The sequence below is a fragment of the Temnothorax americanus genome, unplaced genomic scaffold (genome assembly GCF_048541705.1).
Source record: "Temnothorax americanus isolate GAGA-0224 unplaced genomic scaffold, ASM4854170v1 Scaffold33, whole genome shotgun sequence".
In the NCBI taxonomy this organism is placed as follows: Eukaryota; Metazoa; Arthropoda; class Insecta; order Hymenoptera; family Formicidae; genus Temnothorax; species Temnothorax americanus.
The window spans coordinates 540,986-558,123 of record NW_027509475.1 but is presented as its reverse complement, the minus strand read 5'-3'; the positions used below and the strand labels follow the sequence as shown (position 1 = coordinate 558,123).

The following is a 17,138-nucleotide window of genomic DNA, read 5'->3' as shown; positions in this document are numbered from 1 at the left end:
CTGAAATAAAGTTTAATTAAACTGATGATTGGAGGACAAGATTACATCGTCTATTTAAATCTTTTAATTGATCAAAATTCTTTAAATCTTAATATTTAATAATTATTACGACGATCAAGTATAATTAAGCTGAAAAAATGCTACAAATTATGCAGCATCGAGTGCGAGACGGTTGTATAGTGTATAGCAATCGGAATCGAAAGAAAGTGCGATGCGTAGACGCGCAATCGTCGCCGTAAAATGTCGAAAGTCGCCCTCAAATGACGAAGACATCCGGCGATCGACACAAAATACTTCCGTTCCCCGATGCGGTACGTCTGTCTCGTTGAATCTACCCTCCGTCGTATCCCGCTGCCGTTTCTTCTACCCTCTTCCCTGCGTGGATGCAGACATCACAAATCCTGAAGGAAACAGTCAGTCAGTCAGTCAGTCCGTCTGAAGAATCGTCGTGCTCTTTTCCCATTCGTATTTCTCCTCCACTTTTCCCTTTCTTTACGAGAGATAAAGAATCGATAGAAGCCTGGATTCAATGAGAGTCGGGAAGGAGGAGAGAGAGAGAAAGAGAGAGAGAGAGAGAGAGAGAGAGAGAGAGAGAGAGAGAGAGAGGAGACGCAATGCAGACGGGAAGACGAGCTTGCACGAAGCTATAAAGACAAAGGGAGAAAGGAGGGAAGGAAGTGTATATAGGCGGTCGATTCTACATTTTGCAATTCCAATCCCTCGTGCCGCAACGCTGTATTGTCTCGATTGCGGCGAACGGTAGAAACGTTTCGTCGCGATCTATCCGTTTCATCGCTTTGACGTCACCATCAAATTGCGATTAATCGCGCGCTGTTTGCGTTTTGCAGTTAATCGGTTGGCGTTTTGTGCGTGTGCGTGTTCCGACGAGCGAGCCTGTAACTCACAGACTTGTAATTGACGGGCTTGTAATTGAAAAGTTGAGGTAGAAGGGCGTAACTACCGGAACTATCATATCGTGGAAATGAAGAGGAAAAGTTATCTACACTAAAATGATTCGATAAGCGATAAACGTTCAATATAATATTAGCGAATGTTGTAAAATACAATTAAGATGCTAGCCAAGCATCGTACCTATCGATGTGAGACTGACATCGAGCTTTCAATTATATCTCTGGAGCAATTCTCATTCGAAATAGAAAGTCATCTCTTTATTACTCATCTCATAAACCTCGAAAGATAAACTGCCAATTTCGCGAAAAAATGTTTCGTGAAAAAAAAAAAGATTTATGCAGTTCGATTATTGTCGTACTTTTCCATGCATATTGCTTCATTATAGTTTCCTAAAATTACATCGCGGAAACGCTATTAATCTTGCTGATGTATCTCGCAATATAATCCCACGTGCAAGACAGTCGTATCGGTAATTAGTGCCGATTCATTTGTCAAAGCAACGGACCGGATCGTTTTCGATTTAATTCCGATGGCGCTTTCGCAGAGTTCCAAGAAAATTACTTCGATCCCTCGGAAGATTCTTAAACGGAGAGGGTTAAACCACCGTAGTGGAAAGCAATCAAAGCTGCTAGGCGCTTCATCAGCCAAATATATAAGGTTTTACATGCTTGGGGCTCAGCATTGAGACGTTTCGCAATTAAAAAACGATTATAATAAAATTTCGCTTGATCTGAATAGTATAGGAACAATTTAGTAGCAACTGAGGGAAAAATGTTTCGTATTTTCCACTACAATTGCATAGTAAAATAATCGTGATTGAGATTCTTAAAATAACCTATCATAACCTTATTCATAGATTTTAAGAATTATGATCATTTTTCATCATATTTATAATAGTAGATATATTTATAGACTTACTATGCATAAATCACAGAGGTTACAGTGTATAAAACCATGTATATGGTTGAATGAGTGTATGTTAAAGCTATGACAACACAACAATAATGTAGTATTGAGTCAGCTATAATTTGCATTGTTAAAATAATTACAAAAATGCAGCGAAAATAATTAAAAATTATAGTGCAACTGTGGTAACTGTAACGATTTTTTTCTCTCAGTGTAGAATAACAGCGAACATATATCATTGAAATAATCATTGCGAGACCAGGAAAATGTGTAACTGAAACGTTTGATCAGAAAATATACGCTTGCTTAGATTTTATGAATGTGCCTCGTACGATTTTTTTACAATCGAGAGACAAGATCAGGATCGCGTCAGGTAAGAGCATAATTTAGCACGATTGTGCACGTATTTCATAGCCGCGAGCGTACGCGCGTGATTCCGAGTAGCATTAAAATAATCATTAACTGGGTCGGAAACACACAATGCTCGTCAGTTACAATTCGCGGAATTGTTCCGCGACGTGTCACGCGGCCGACCTCACGTCAAACGTTTACGAACCCACCGTTTTTCTTGTGCCCCACAGGTTCGCACCGTTGGATCTGGGTTAGCTTATCTTGAATTAGCATATTTCCACTTTCTCGACTCGCAGGTTTTCCCCATGAGATTACGGAAGAAATAAGTGTTTTGCAAAGTAGGCATGAAAAGTATGAAAAGTAGTGGAACTATGCGCGAAACATCCCTGGCACTTATATTATCTACATTTTACGCATCTCATTTGCGTTTTATACAATTGCAAGCTGCAATGCGCGTTGCGTTCTCCATTCGCGGAAAGTTTTCCGCGTAAAAGGACCAATGAATAAAATAAAGCGTGCTCTATTACGTCGGGATAATTGGAAAAAGCGGAAAGTGTCGAACAGTTGAAGTTTGAGAGAACATAAGAAAACCTGGGTCTCATTCCACGATCGTTGTACCATAAACGATTAATGATGAGAAACGAGAATCAACTTTCCAAAGGAGAGAGTCGCTGCTCTTTTTGACCCGGGTTACCGACGCGATATCGATCGCCCGCTCGAACGGTAGAGAGGGACCAATTAAGGACACTATCCGTTTCCACAGCTGCGAGCTGAGATACTCCCGCGTTTACTTCATGAAATACTTCTTTAACCCTCGCACAGGCGCTGTGTCCCTGCGCCAAACACTTGTCGCTTCATGATTCAGGAGCGATCCGGAAGAAGGGAAAGAAGCGTCGGAAGAAGAGGCGACGCGGAGGCGTCGGGGGGAGAAGAGGAGGGAGTGGAACGCCGACGAGAGACTGAAGACAAAGAGGGAAGAGCGATGGTTCGCCGCGCGAAGAGAGATACGAGGGATGAAAGGAGCGAACGGGAGAGAGCGAGAGGGAATGGGAAGAAGCGTATTCCGAAGTGTGGAATGAGAGGGAGGGCAACGCGACCAGTGGGCGCGAGCGGGGGATGAGGAGGGATGAGGAAGGCGTCGGTGCATGCGCAAGAATTTCACACGTGAGCCCGCGAATCCGCGAGAGAGGTTCGCCTCGAGCGCGAGATTTCCTGCCGCTTCAGTGTCGTGCGCGATTCCGTACGCGGCGCTTGGCGAGGTGACAACTGTGCCGGGGGGGAGCACGACTCGCGCCACGCTCTCGCCGACAGATCGGTGACAGATCGCACGCGGCGATCGGGTACATTTCGGTCCGGGAAAATCGCGAGACTCCGCTCGCGGGTAGTCTGGCCATGATCGAACCCGGCGATCGGTCTCGCGACAGGAAAGCGCGATCCAGCGACGATCGAGCGGAAGATCGAATTACGAACGACCGCGAGGAGCATCGAGGCGATTGATCGTGGAAAGCTCGATTAGCATACATATTAGATAGAAACGTCGCTTGGTATGCCTCGATAATCGTTTCGTACGGAACACCGCGCGGTCGGCGACTCGCGTCAAAATGACGCGGGTGTAATATAGAAGCCGTTTGGCAGTCGGGAGAGGATTAATCTTCGGGCCAGAACTAAAACCCCCGAGGTCCCACCGGTAGACAGGTGGCTTGTCAGTCAGTCCCGCCGCGAAATAGGAGCCCGTGCCGCGATAGAGCCACGCGATAGTAAATCACAAGGTGGCGGGATTTCGCGCGGCTGTCAGACGGAAACGCCGCTCCGTTCCGCTTCGCTCCGACTGACAACATCCTCTTCAGCACGTCACGCGGCCGACGCGAGTTTTTACGAAACGCGCCAACACGACGACGACGACGACTGCGCAAGGATTCGCAGCCGCGCTGCCACACCGTCGTCGTTATCTTTACCGTCGTCATCATTTCCGAAGCCATCGGAGTCAACCACTCCGCCGACTTATGCCCCGTGTAATTCTCGGTTGCCGTAAATAACGCCACGCACTTTGGCGAGTAACGGCTGGCGAGTGACCTGGCCCTCGCGGTCCCCGGGTCGCGTGTACGTGTGTGCTACCACGGTGGAATCCCGCTCGTAATGACTCGTAATTGCGCGGAGGAGGAGTCGACGTCGTGCTGGAACGATTTAAGGGACACCTAGCGGCGCCACCCACACCCTCCGTTTATAATGATTAGGTGCACGCGACTACGGGGATTACCTGGTTGAGGTGGAGGACCCCGGTGTGAAGGTGCTCCGAGACGCGAGGGTGGACGGAGACGCGGAGAGGCTAACGTGAGAGGCTGAAATATGAATACGAGGGTGGTTTTGATCGCGACCCCCCGACAAACTTCGTCCCTGGTACCTCTCGACCAAACGATCCAAGGGGCCGATCGTTAGCACGCTCGGGCGCGGATCGTCGGACGTTTTCGACGGCACTACTCGATCGTTGGAAAGATTCAATTTGGAAGGTGAGGCCAATTTCGCGATTATCATCTATTTTCGTCCCCCTTTTTTCCCCTCCCCTCGCCCAAACGTGATTATCCTCCGCCTCTGTTCCACTTCCTTTTTCCCCTCCTCTACGCGTCTCGTTTGTTCCGACAGCCCGAAATCGATAGGATAATGGCGACACACTAGGGTAAATATGACGTCGGAATATATCTAAATGCGACGTCCTGATAAAACGCTTATGTAATCATTTAATATATTATTTTAATCGTGCTTAGTTTTAAATTTATTAAATCTCGCGCGGATAAATTAAAAATTCGCGACACCGAAAACTCACGAAATAATTACGAGCATGTTTTATATATCGTCGCAAGATATCGAAGTGTCAGATTTATTTCAATATTATGGCTATCCTCTTTATTTTTGCTTTTTACGAGTTCCAATTTTCATGCAGATATACGATATCGAACGACGATCTCTATGTTTGCTCGCGACGATAAAAACGCGAGCGATCGATGTAACGTTTGCTTTTTGATAATTCAACTCGGGCGGAATTACTCCCGGCTTCGATCCGCACCGCGTTTCGGCCCCCGCCATTCTTTCGTCTGTCCCGCGTGTTCGTGCGGGATGCGGTCGCGCATCATTCCTCTTAATGTTCGCCGACGATCCGTAAATCCCGCTGAAAAACGCAGCACTCTCGGCTCCTCGCGTTTTCTTCTTCGTTCCGGTACTCGGCGCTCCATCTCCCCCCCCCCACCCCCCGCGAACTTTACCGACGTACGTGTGGCTCACTCGGGGGGTTTTCATCTCGACGGTCTAACGAGCTCGATTACGCTCATCGGATTTCATTCGCGGCGGCGGTGACGACGCTGGATCGTAGTCGCCGGTCGATCCCACCTTAAGAGGAATAGAGGGGAAAAAAGAGGACGCCGACGGTTTTCCGAGAGGAGATAATGAAATTTTTAAGAAACCAGCGGCACAGTGGAAACGTCCCTGGAAATTGTTAACTCCGGAACGCGGACTCACGTACGCTGAAATTAAGTAATGAGATGCAATTTTCACTTCCGCTCTTTGACATTTTCTTTATTCATTACCCTTTGTCCGTTTATTTTAATCAGACGTAAAATAAACACGACTTTGTGCATTATTGATTGCGCGGGAGAGGTAATATTAAAATCACGATAATATTAAAATCTAAGCCGTTGCCCGGCGCTGCCGATGAATACCGCGGCGTGGAAAAACTTGGATTAATACTTCCCCGGAGGAGTACATTCGACACGAAAGCCACGTTTTCAGCGTATTTCGCGGCTTGCATTCATCCTCCAGCTGACGGGCTTCATTACCCTCATTGAATTTCGTTGAAAGTCGCTATCTTGCGCGAGTAGTCGAAATCCGCTCGGCGAAATATAAAAAAAAAACTGCGTTCTCCTTCCGCGAGCCGCGTCGCATTTTAATCAAAATCGCTGCACTTGGACAAATAAGTTTTGCGCCTTCGAACCTTCTATCAAGTAAGGTAGGGAACATTGTTTTCGAAGAACAAACAAGTTACCCGCGTCTCGCTATAAAAATACACGTAGCGACTTTTACAATAGTTTAAGCGTACGGAATTACTACGAAATATATTACATTATATTGCTGGCGGAAAGGGAATTCACCCTGGCGCCATTACGAAGTTTGCCTCGATTTCGACGAATGTCCCCGCTTCCGAAGCTCGACGACCCTTGTAATGCGTCTGGCTTTTAGGGCGTAATGGACACGTCACCAACGTTAAGCATCGGCGGTTCGAGGGCCAGGGCGGCCCTTTTGACCACCAGCGGCACCGGAACCGGCAGCACCGACAGACGGGTCGTCTTTTTAGCAAGTCAACCCTCGGTCGGCAGCAGTCACGAGACCAAGACCTGGCCTCACCAATGGTCGCCGCACACGGTATGTAGTTCATCAGCGAAAGCCTTACACATACAGCACGGTCAAGTGACTTATCAATAAGGGTTTCAAATTGACGCCTGAATTCTGAAAGATTAACGGAGGAATATACGCGCGACCTACATTCTCGTTCATTCTTTGAAGAGTTCACTCTTGAATTGTCGGCAATTAACTATCACCTCAACACATATAATTTTTTATGTGGGGTGCATATTTTTAGCTTTTTTAAAACTATATTATTTAATCCGTTCGTAATATCTTTCTAGCAAAGTTTATAATAATATTATACTTCCGATATTTATATTTCATACGTTAAACGTTTCGATTCTCGCGAAGGTTTGTTTAATTCGCGCAAATAGACTGACGAATTTTTAGCTTTTTAATCGCGCTATTCAATTTTGCACGCTTCAATTGTAATCTCGATGTCGCGTCGATGTCGGCGATGAGATTTGCCACTCTTTTGCCGTCGATATTCCCCGGTTACTGTATGCCCCTTTTACGAGGTGCAATCGTTGAATGCAACAACAAGTAATGCGCTAATGAAGCAATCAGAGGACATACGGAGATTTAATTACGGTGGAAGTGCGCGTTGCGACCCGCTACTGAAATTACTTCGTCGTGAATAACGGGGAATCGATTCGCGCGAGCTGTACGCGACTTTTACGACACGCGGAATTATGCCGCGATGCGCGTCGATACGGTGCAATCGAAATTAAAATGGCCTGGCCTATCGATGCCACGCTCCGGAACCGACATAAGCTTCGCATCATGCTGACGCACGGAAATACCTATGCCGCCGCGACGGACATATTCGCACGGCGACAGGTGATGATTCTCGAAATAATTAATGCATGGAGATTGACGAAGCCGCGAAATAAATAGTATACGAAATCGAGCTGCCGATAATCAACCTGCGCCGTCCAGTTGAGACGAAATTCGACGCAAAATTAGTGAATTAATTAGGCAGGAGAAGAGATAAGAAAATGTAGGTATATATAAAAATTTGGTTTGCAGAAAAAATATCTCTCTCCAACTTTCTTTTTCAAGCAATCAATTCGCAGATTTAAATCGCAGTTTCATCGGCCTGTGAATGTTGTGCTGGTAACGCATACTGTGAATGTAAAAAAAATCGATATCTACTCGAAATTAGTTCTACTGACTATGCAGGAGTATTACAGAATTTGAAGAAAAAAAAATAGAAACTGCGTTGCGGCTGGCATAGCCAGTATCAACCTATTTTACTCTACTGCTCTACCGCATTTCTTGGGACAGCAGATTTATGACCCGGGGAAAAAAACAGCGCTAACGAGAACGAGTTGAACCGAGTCAGATCGGCGCGAAAATGAATCGGCCAGATTTAATTCCGATGCATTTAGCGCCATTCACCGTTATCACCCGTGTCGGCCGCGGCCTGACGACGATACGGGCTCGTTTTGGCATTGTGATTCTCCCTTTTGGTGGGAGACACGCGATGACTCTCTTGCTCTCTGTCCCCTCCCTTTCTCCCTTCTCATTGCGCGGAGCGGGCAACGCACATTCGGAATTCAGAATTCCGCTCGTCACCCGCACGCGGCTGCGTGCGCGTGCAATCCACGTATGCGGGATATATGGCGGATTGTATGGGCCGGGGATGGGATACTGTAAAGGAGAAGGGACCGGGCGCGGATGAACGGGGCCCCGGAGGGCGTCGGGTAATATTTCGGAGGAGTTCGGTACACGCGGATAGCACGGTTATTAATTTAACGGCGATGGATACAGGCTTGAGAGACTACCATTTTAGTACGACTCCGTACGGCCATTGGCACATATACCATACGTGAGTGCATACATGCGTGAGCGTGACGAGCATATGAGGAGGTCCGGCGGATATTACTGAAACGACTTTCGGGTAATTTGCAGCGAATTTCTCTCTTCGGCTTTTCTTTCCGCGATATACATCAACACTCGGCTACCGCAAGCGGGCGGGCTTACTGAAAATAGCATTACGACTATCTTCCTAGTCGCTCGGCATTGGAGGTTTAAATATTTCATGACGTGGCTCGGACGACTCGAAACGATTTTCGATACGGGAGCTCCGTTACGACACCGTGATTAATTATACGAGACGCGAGCCGCTATTGGTTCCGCGACTCCTGAAAATTTATATACCCACTCGAGTATAGACACATCTATCAGATTTGGCCGATCACTCCCCGACATGCCTGGTGAGTCCAATCTTGGTTTTATTATCCATTACGTTCCAGTTTCGCCGATGCTAATTAGCCAGCAGTAATTTGATTCCCGACTGAAGCTCAAACGTTCTCTCGTTCTTTGTTCTCTGTAATCCAAATGAAAACGAATAGTTAACTGATTGACTAAAATAAATAAAAATTTGCAAATATGAGAAATATATGTATTGGACATGCGTTATGCACAATGAATGGAATTGTGGGCACTCGAAAGGCACGATCTGTCTGAACGTCCGTTCTGCAAGTGTTAACGAAGGATAAGAGGGCCGTGTGTGGAACCCCCTCCCTCCCGTTCGAGGTAAATGGCGCTTTGAGGGCGGCTGCGAGCTCTCCGGAGAGGTGGAAAAGTTCCGTCGGACGAATCCCGAACGCTCGCCGCTCGCCGTGGTTCCCAGATGGCAATTTGATATTCGCGGAAAATGCGAGGCTACGAGCGCCAGGAAGGATCTCGTTACGCTTTTCACGATGTACGTCATCAGAGGTCAATCTTGGCCGTGCGTGTAGCTTTATGGAGCCTCTCCCCCGTTCTTCCCCCTCATTCCGTTTTCCCCGCCGTTTTAACTCCGGGACCGCGCGCGCGCGCGGTTATAGGGCGCCGCATCGCCGGCAAAACCCCCCTGCTTAACCCCCGGCGGGGTTTGGGGCATTTGCATAGTTATTCAGCCGCACCGGATGAAAGTCGTTACGGTCTTCGAGAATTTCACCGTCGAAATTATCGACCACCGGTGGCGATTGCGCCTTTCATTCGCGCCCCCGTGTTTCTGTGTCGCGGACGTAAAACGCGGTAAGTGGTCCGGGGCCATAAATCGACGCGGCTGATTCTAACCCTTTCACATCCCGCCCGTGTCCGTATTTATTAAGAGAGAAAGCTCCGGAGCTTTTATTCAGATACTTTTCATCCGGCGAAGATTTAATTTAAGAGTTTCAGGGGAAATTTTTAGATCTCGAATCCTACACTCGCGAGATCCGTACTTCATTATGCACAGGGATGAAATACAAGAATTCTCCCGTGGCTGTATATTTATTCGAGCCAATTTGCTTTTCATGTTTTAAATTATGTTAAATTATGACTCGCTCTTCTATTAATAATATTCGATTATTCGGAATAAATGTGGATTAACGGGGAATGAATGGATTACCCGTTCGGATTCGATCAATAATTCAAGCCAGAGCAAATTAAGAAGCACCCCCCCTCGTTTCACGCATTAAGTCGGGAAACGTTAATGGCTCGTGCGTTGTCGCGGCGCCCGCCGGTTCTTCGTGGCGGTCGATAAATGGGCCAATCATACGTAATGGGGCTTAATTCGAGTGGTAATTCGGTAATTAGCGTTGAAACGCGCTCGGCGAAGAGCGCGATATTTTTTCGCGCGCAATTGCAGAAAGACGTAATCGATATGGGCCGTTTCGGCGCCGGCAATTGAGCATTATTTACCCCGTTACGTAAACACTTCCAAGGTAATCAAAGACAAATATTGTTTCCGCCGCGGTTAGCACCGCGGTGAAGCGTATCACGAAGTGAGATAGCCTCCTTCGCTAATTAGTAGTCTAACCGGCTAATTGTACGCGCAATTTATACCGGAGTTCCGGCACTTTGAGAGACAACGCCCCTTGTTCGCCGCGGGATTGTATTCGTCGCGTAATCTTCTTCGTCAGCTATCGAAAGCAAAAGCAAGGCTCGCTTGCTAGATAGAAATAAAAGCGATAATAATAATAACGATAACGCTGAAATATTGTTCGAATGTTGTAATGGCAATTCTCTAAAATAACGCAACTTTTTGGTAAAAGATAACAATTTTAAAATAATTTTTATTTTAAATGCAGGCGCTAAATGTATTCGTTGTAACATTACTGCTGTAGAAGCTACATTATTCTTCTTGTTAACCGTCGCAGTAAGCGTACCTGTCCCCTCCCTCCCGATCTCTCGCTCATAATCCGGAGAATTAGTCTCGCGTTATGACGGCGCTATTAGATCGACCGTTAAGCACCGTTCAACGACGTACTCTAACGCAGTTTCCCACGTTTCTACACAGCGCAGATTTACGCCCATCATCACGCGTCGCGATTTAAAGGAAGATTTAATAACACGCCGGCGCGTTCTCGTCGATCTTTGCCCGATCTCGGCATCTCTCATTTAATTTTCCAACCGATCGAAAATGTTTTTCCCTTCTCTTCCCTAACTTTTCCTCGTTTCCTCCTCTCCCCCTGTATCAACGGCGGTTGAAGGAGACGAGACACATCTTTTTTATCGCGAGCCGTCCGCGAAACGCGCCGATGAAAGTTCGAACAAAAATTTCGCGGTTTCCGGCCGGGCGCGCGGGCTCGGCTCGAAGTTTGCCCACACTGCCGATTTCCCTGCCGTCGCCGTAAATCAGGATTGCTCGATGACATTTTAGTGTGCGATATGTTTTCTCCGCCTCCCTCGATCTTTCTCTCTCCCTGTCTTCCCGTGCCGCTGGGATTCCGTCTCTCGTATTCACCAATATTTTTTTTCACCCTCGCCATCCCGCCGTCACTTTCTCGCTTACCGCGTACCTTCCGTCATTTTCTATATATCTTTTTCTCTTTCAGTCCATCTCTCATATCGGGGTCTGTCTCTCTCCGTTCCCTCTATCTCTTTTTTTCTCTTTCGCCCAACCAGAGACCCCGGAGACTTTTGCTCAAACTCCCCTTCGACGCCATTCGCACCTCCTATATTCACCCACGTCCATTCGTATTCCCGTGGCTTGCTATATCATGGCGTATCAACTGTTTTGTCAGTTTCCGGTACGAGCGCCGGATGAATGGGACTTCTTCTTGGTGCTTCTTCTACTACTTTGTGTGCCCGCGCTGTTGAAATTATTATCGGCCCGCCCCTGGCGGTCTCCCGTTGACGTATATAGCACCATCTCTGACGGGGGTGATATAAGAATAATAACACGGCTGCTCTCGTCATGCCGTATTTCGGATTTCGTAAAATGGTCGAAGTTTATTTCATTGTTCCTTCTCTTTTGAACATCCATGAATATTTTGCATCAATCGTATTTCGTAAAACTTTGTTAATCCCTTGACTGCCACACGATTTTCCACGAGTGATCCTAAAATACCTAAAACGAAAGATTCTCGAGAATTAATGAAAGTTTATATAAAGGGATTTTTTGGTGCTGATGACGAATTTTAAGTCAAAGTTAAAAAATATTTTGTCATAAAACTGTTTAAACATTTTCATTCAAATATGACTTTAAAAAAAATTCTGTTTAGCACACCCAAAAACTTCTAAATGTACCTTGTTTCTAGTCATTGATTCATTGTAAAATTTTAATGTGACAAAATATCTCATGACAAAAATATTCGAAAATTTGTATTTTTCTGACAGCTATATTTTTATTTGCAACATTTTGCAAATTGGATAAAAAAATCATGTTCAGCATACCCAAAAAAACCTCTGGTTACACTTTGCTTCAGTGATAAATATTTCATGTCGAGAAAATCCATTTTCGCGGCAGCGAACGCAAAGTCCAAAATAACGAGAATTCTCGTCATCGCAGTCGTATATTTTCAACCGACCTAATAAGGATTCAAAATAACAAGAACAAGTAAATTGAACTATAAAATTGTTAATTGACGATCCATGAAATTAATATGCTCTTTCCTGACGGTGTCTTATCTTTCCAATAAACTGACGGATCTTCCTTTCCTGTTCAAAACGCGAAATTAAATTCGTGCCCGGTGAAGAAAACACGCGAGCATATCGCGCGGTTAATTGCTTTTTGAGAACAATGACGCTCGGGCAGCGATTTCTGGCCTTCTTTTCTATCCTTGTAGGATATCATGGATTATCGGGTACCTTCTTGCCGACTGACTGCCTGTCTTGGCACGAGCGGCGAATGTGCCTCTCAGCCATCGACTTGTAGACAATGTTAAGGTATAGTCGTCTCGTCAGGGCATGTATTAGATAAAGTTTTCGATTTTGGATTTTATATCAAATTATATGATCAGCTTTGCAGTCGATTTTTTCTGTGGCTCCTTACCGACTATTTACTCTAGAAAATCGATCTCGAAAATCACAACGTTTGCATTACTTCATACAGACGGCCAGAAAAAGAAGGTTCTATCACGGTTTCAATCACATACTTTCGCATTTGTCGATTAGATGAAGTGAGAAAAAACATTGTTTTTGTACATTAGATTTCGAAGAATCCGATGCAACCATAAAATATATAGTTTACCGGAGATTTCGCTGCTAATTTTTTAGTTTATTTTAGTGAAAATGCGGTAATCGAGCGGACATTTTTTGGTCGAGGTGAAGTTGGGATGACTTGGCAACGCCGCTGGCTAATCACCGTAGTTGCAGGTTATGAGGCTCGTCTTTCTTATAGCCGACGTGGATAGTGATTGACACCCCTGTCATGCGTTTTGAAACCCTTTCTCAGTACGTGTCAAAATTCAATCGAAAAAGAGATGTAACCTCACTTGTAACCTTTCTCGACGACTCGCACGATCAGCTGATCAAAACGGAGTCAAATGAGAAAAATCACATAATTTGGAAAAAGTAACGTACTTTGTCACGTATGAAATTTTACGCCATACGTCATAAAATTATTTTTTCCTTAGCAAAAATTGCCTGAAATATATTTCTGAACGTGAAAACCTACAAACAGTCACATGACTAGCACGTAACGAGACGCCTACCTTAAGGCGACCGTGCCGTGTGGAAGTCCCGCGATCACGAAGGGCGTTGATGTATGGACGGCTATTTATTCGACTGCCGGCACGAACGAAATACCTTCCTGTCCTCCGTACAACGTCGCCTAAGTGGCGGGAGTGTACAAAGTTCGAGGCTGACGAGGAGACCGCGGGACAAGGGCGCTGAATTAGTGCCACTCGGCCGAGAGATTGATGATTTGCCAGATCGAGGCTGGTCTACGGGCCGCGAATGAAATCGGCATTCTCTGCGACGATCGAATGTCGAGCGGATTGTCGAGGCTTTCAGAGCCGGAGCGGAGCGTTCGCAGCTATTTGATCGAACGGCGCGGCGTTGAACTTATTTTCTAAGTTAGCGACAAACGAAGTAAAAGCGCATCGCGGTTATAAAAATGCACTTGGCTTTATTATTCCTGTACGTAAATCAATAAAAGGGAAAATCATAAAGGGAAACTTTGGACGACTGTTTTTTAAAATTTTACCCGACATTACTGTGGAGTTCTGAATCCTGGCCTGAAGGCACGGAGAGCTCAAGATTCGCTCTGAATATTTCCGACGGTTACACGCCCTTGAGATTTTCCGCGGAGTCGTCGCGCGTTTTCGAAATTCATGACGGTGGAAGTCCGTGGAAACCTATTTTCGAAGAGTTCGAAGTCGTTCAAGAGATTCCCACAGATTATTTACGGAATAATTCAGGACGCCGTTGGAGATGGAATATAATTGAAAACGCTAAGCGCTATACTTTTTGAGCAAAAGAGACTTCGAAGAATCCTCTTTTGCGAAACTTAAAGTCCGCGTGCGCGTCTTCGCGGTTTTACATGTTAATTTTCGCCTCGAGCGACTCGAGAACGATAATGTACCTCGATACACGAATTAATTCGGAAATGCCGGCTGGTTCGCCGCTCGCGAAATTTCATCGCTTGGATCGTCGACAAAAGCGACATTTCCTATCTCGCGCGTGTTCAAACGCGACAGGTGGAGGTGTGTGCGCGCGCGCGCGGTTAGACGAGAGAGGGGCACATTTCATTTACGTATTTATAAGAACGAGACACGCGTGTCGTCTCGTCTCGCCGCCCGCGTTCTCGGGAATGGGCTTTCTCCGAGGCTTCCTCATAGCCGCGTCTTGCCGCCGGAGGTACGTACCTCCGAGGGAAAACTCTCGAAATGGGATTCTTCGACAGCCGCTGAGAATACGCGGAACCGATGGTCGGACGACAAGGTTGTAACCGCCGCGCCGTCGGCGTCGGTAGAACGGCTTGGCTTTGACCCCCGTTTCCCTTACCCCGAAGCAAATTGAAAATGGGAATTGGTCCTTTGAAGTTCGCGCAACTACTCGTCCATAATCTCCTTAATAACCTTCTCTCTGTCTCTCTTCCTTTCTCTCCCTCCCCTCTTTCTCTTTATCTCTGTCCTTTTTCTTTTTCGGCGCTTCTTATTCTTCCTTCCGCACCCTCTCGTCCAGATTGCCACTTTAAGCTTTCTTACGCGCCGCAAGAGAGGGACGTGAAACGCGTTTCTCTTTATATATTCACTTTATAAACGCGCGTTAGTCCACTTCATAATCCTATGTGCGCTCATATAATGGTGAAATAATAGTATAATATATATTCCGCCTAATTTTTTTGTACACGCGAATTGTCTCGCAGAGATCCCACGCTGTTTACCAGCCACCGGGAAACTACGGTGGCTGCACGTTCCTCGAAAACAATCGTATACTCGGAGTGTTTCGATTATTCAATTATAAATCTAATTCTAGTTTAGACGCGCGACATCTGCGTATTCGCGTATATTCCGCCGTAAGAAATGTTGAATTATTATTAAAGTGATATCAGTAACACGCGCTCTCCCCCGTTTTCCCGCGTCTTTATCACGAAGATTCCGAGATGCCGGAGTCAAGCGGAATGCCGGAACATATCTCCGGCGAAAAATAAGAGGGAATCCTGAATTATATCTATACAGCCTCCGGGGATACAACCATAATAGAAAGCATGTCACTGCGCGTCACGCAGATGTGATGAATCTTGTGATTTAACATTGCACGCTTTCTCATCGGTATGCAATTCACAAAGTAAAAAGGAATACGGAAATAACGCGTACATTTTATATATGAAATAACAAACGAGAGGACGCATAATATAAATTAACGTGTAATTCTTGTTACTATATTAGCATAAAAATAAAAAGAAATGTTCAAGATCAATTTCTTGCTATACGCTCTGGCCGCTTCCGGATATATATTTTCGTGGGGAGTGGTTGTATAAATATTTCGAGGTATTTTACGGGAGATTTAATTTGATTCGCAAATTGCCACTGGCGAATAAGTAATAAACGGCGATGCGCAGTTCTCATGCTCTCAGATCGAAGACTTTAACGTTACGTGCACGACAAACGCTTAAATGTGATTTATTAATGGTCGTAACACGCGTACCGGCCGGAAGCCTGGTTGCACCTTTGTGCGCGTACGTGCACCTGGGTATACACGGGGGGAAAAAGGGTTTTTTTTTTAACGAGCCCCGACGTTTTCCTTTTACTGCTGAGCGAACGACGCTCAGCCGGCTATGGAAGAAAGTTAAAAGCAGCCTTGGCTTAACTCGTACGATCCTCGGAACGAATATCCATCAACAAATGCCGCGAAATTCTAAAGAAAGTATACAATTAATTCTTGCGGAATCTAATTTGTGAAATATAACTTAATACAATCATCAGGAAAACGTGAAAAAACAGAAATAAAAATCATCAATAATAATATCTTCAAAAATAGTACAATAAATACTTTCACTGCATAAAAATTCTAAAAAGGACGTCAATTCTTTAATTTTTACATTAACAAAATCGCATTGAGGTATCAGATCCATGGATAAAATGTTTTTAAATACATTTGAACGTTTCAAAGCGGAGTAAATTGCCTACTTTTAGAATCTTCGGAAGATTTCTAGTTTAATTTCACGACGCAGCGCATCGTTTCGATCTCGATCGTTTCTCGCGCCGTTTCTCGATCGCGATGCCCATCGCGGGGGCCGCGACGGAGAAATATCTCAGCCGACAGGACCCCGTCTCATTTCTCAGGCGGAAACACGCAAGCCGTCGTCTTGGCTATCCTTCTTTCCATCTCTATCGCGGAAATCTCTTCGACGCGAGTGCAATGTACGCGCGCGAGCCATACACCACTCTGCAGCCTCAAAGTAGCGACAATAATAAAGTATCCGGATAGCGCCGGCGTATCCAGGCCTGGAAAATAGGCATCGTAAACTGAATTCATCGCTCGCTCGCTCACCGGCCCCGGTTCTTGTTACCGTATCGTCGGTATTACGACCGGCCTCATCCCTTCGACCGACGGACGCGAGTGCGCGTATACAAGAAAGAGCGTACACGCGAGCGGACGGACGGACGGACACAAAGTGCTTCTTCCGTTCTGACGCCTTTTACTCGTTAAAAGCTTGCCGCGCGTGCAAAGCGTTCCGCGGCCAATCGCGGGCCGAGCCGCGCCACGCGGAAAATTTTACAGCCGCGGGGCAATTGGAAAAGATTATACGTGATTGATGCGATTTTTTATTGATGCTGCAACGTTCGAATCTTCCCTGAAACGTATCGCGTTCAAATAGAAATATCGTTGATTGAAACTATAGACAAACGGGGTAAATCAATACGAATAAT

General features: G+C 45.8%; 1 protein-coding gene and 1 long non-coding RNA gene across 11 annotated transcripts in view; one reads left to right on the top strand and one right to left on the bottom strand.

Annotated features, from left to right (window-relative positions):
• The window catches only part of Scgdelta (sarcoglycan delta), a 305,491-nt gene that overhangs the window by 107,949 nt on the left and 180,404 nt on the right, over positions 1 to 17,138 (top strand). For 3 of the 5 annotated variants that reach the window (XM_077413414.1, XM_077413412.1, XM_077413413.1), the window contains one exon: positions 6,397 to 6,579. The exons of 1 other annotated variant lie outside the window; for it this stretch is intronic. In XM_077413414.1, the coding sequence (XP_077269540.1) occupies positions 6,397 to 6,579 (183 nt within the window). Of the gene's footprint in view, positions 1 to 3,380; positions 4,677 to 6,396; positions 6,580 to 17,138 lie in introns of those variants that run through there. One more of the 5 variants, XM_077413415.1, reaches the window with a different exon arrangement.
• LOC143901273 (uncharacterized) overlaps positions 1 to 17,138 on the bottom strand; it is a 210,700-nt gene that overhangs the window by 17,797 nt on the left and 175,765 nt on the right. For 3 of the 6 annotated variants that reach the window (XR_013258036.1, XR_013258034.1, XR_013258035.1), the window contains one exon: positions 8,729 to 8,893. The exons of the other annotated variants lie outside the window; for them this stretch is intronic. This is a non-coding gene — a long non-coding RNA (uncharacterized LOC143901273). The remainder of the gene's footprint in view (positions 1 to 8,728; positions 8,894 to 17,138) is intronic. 6 annotated transcript variants of the gene reach the window in all.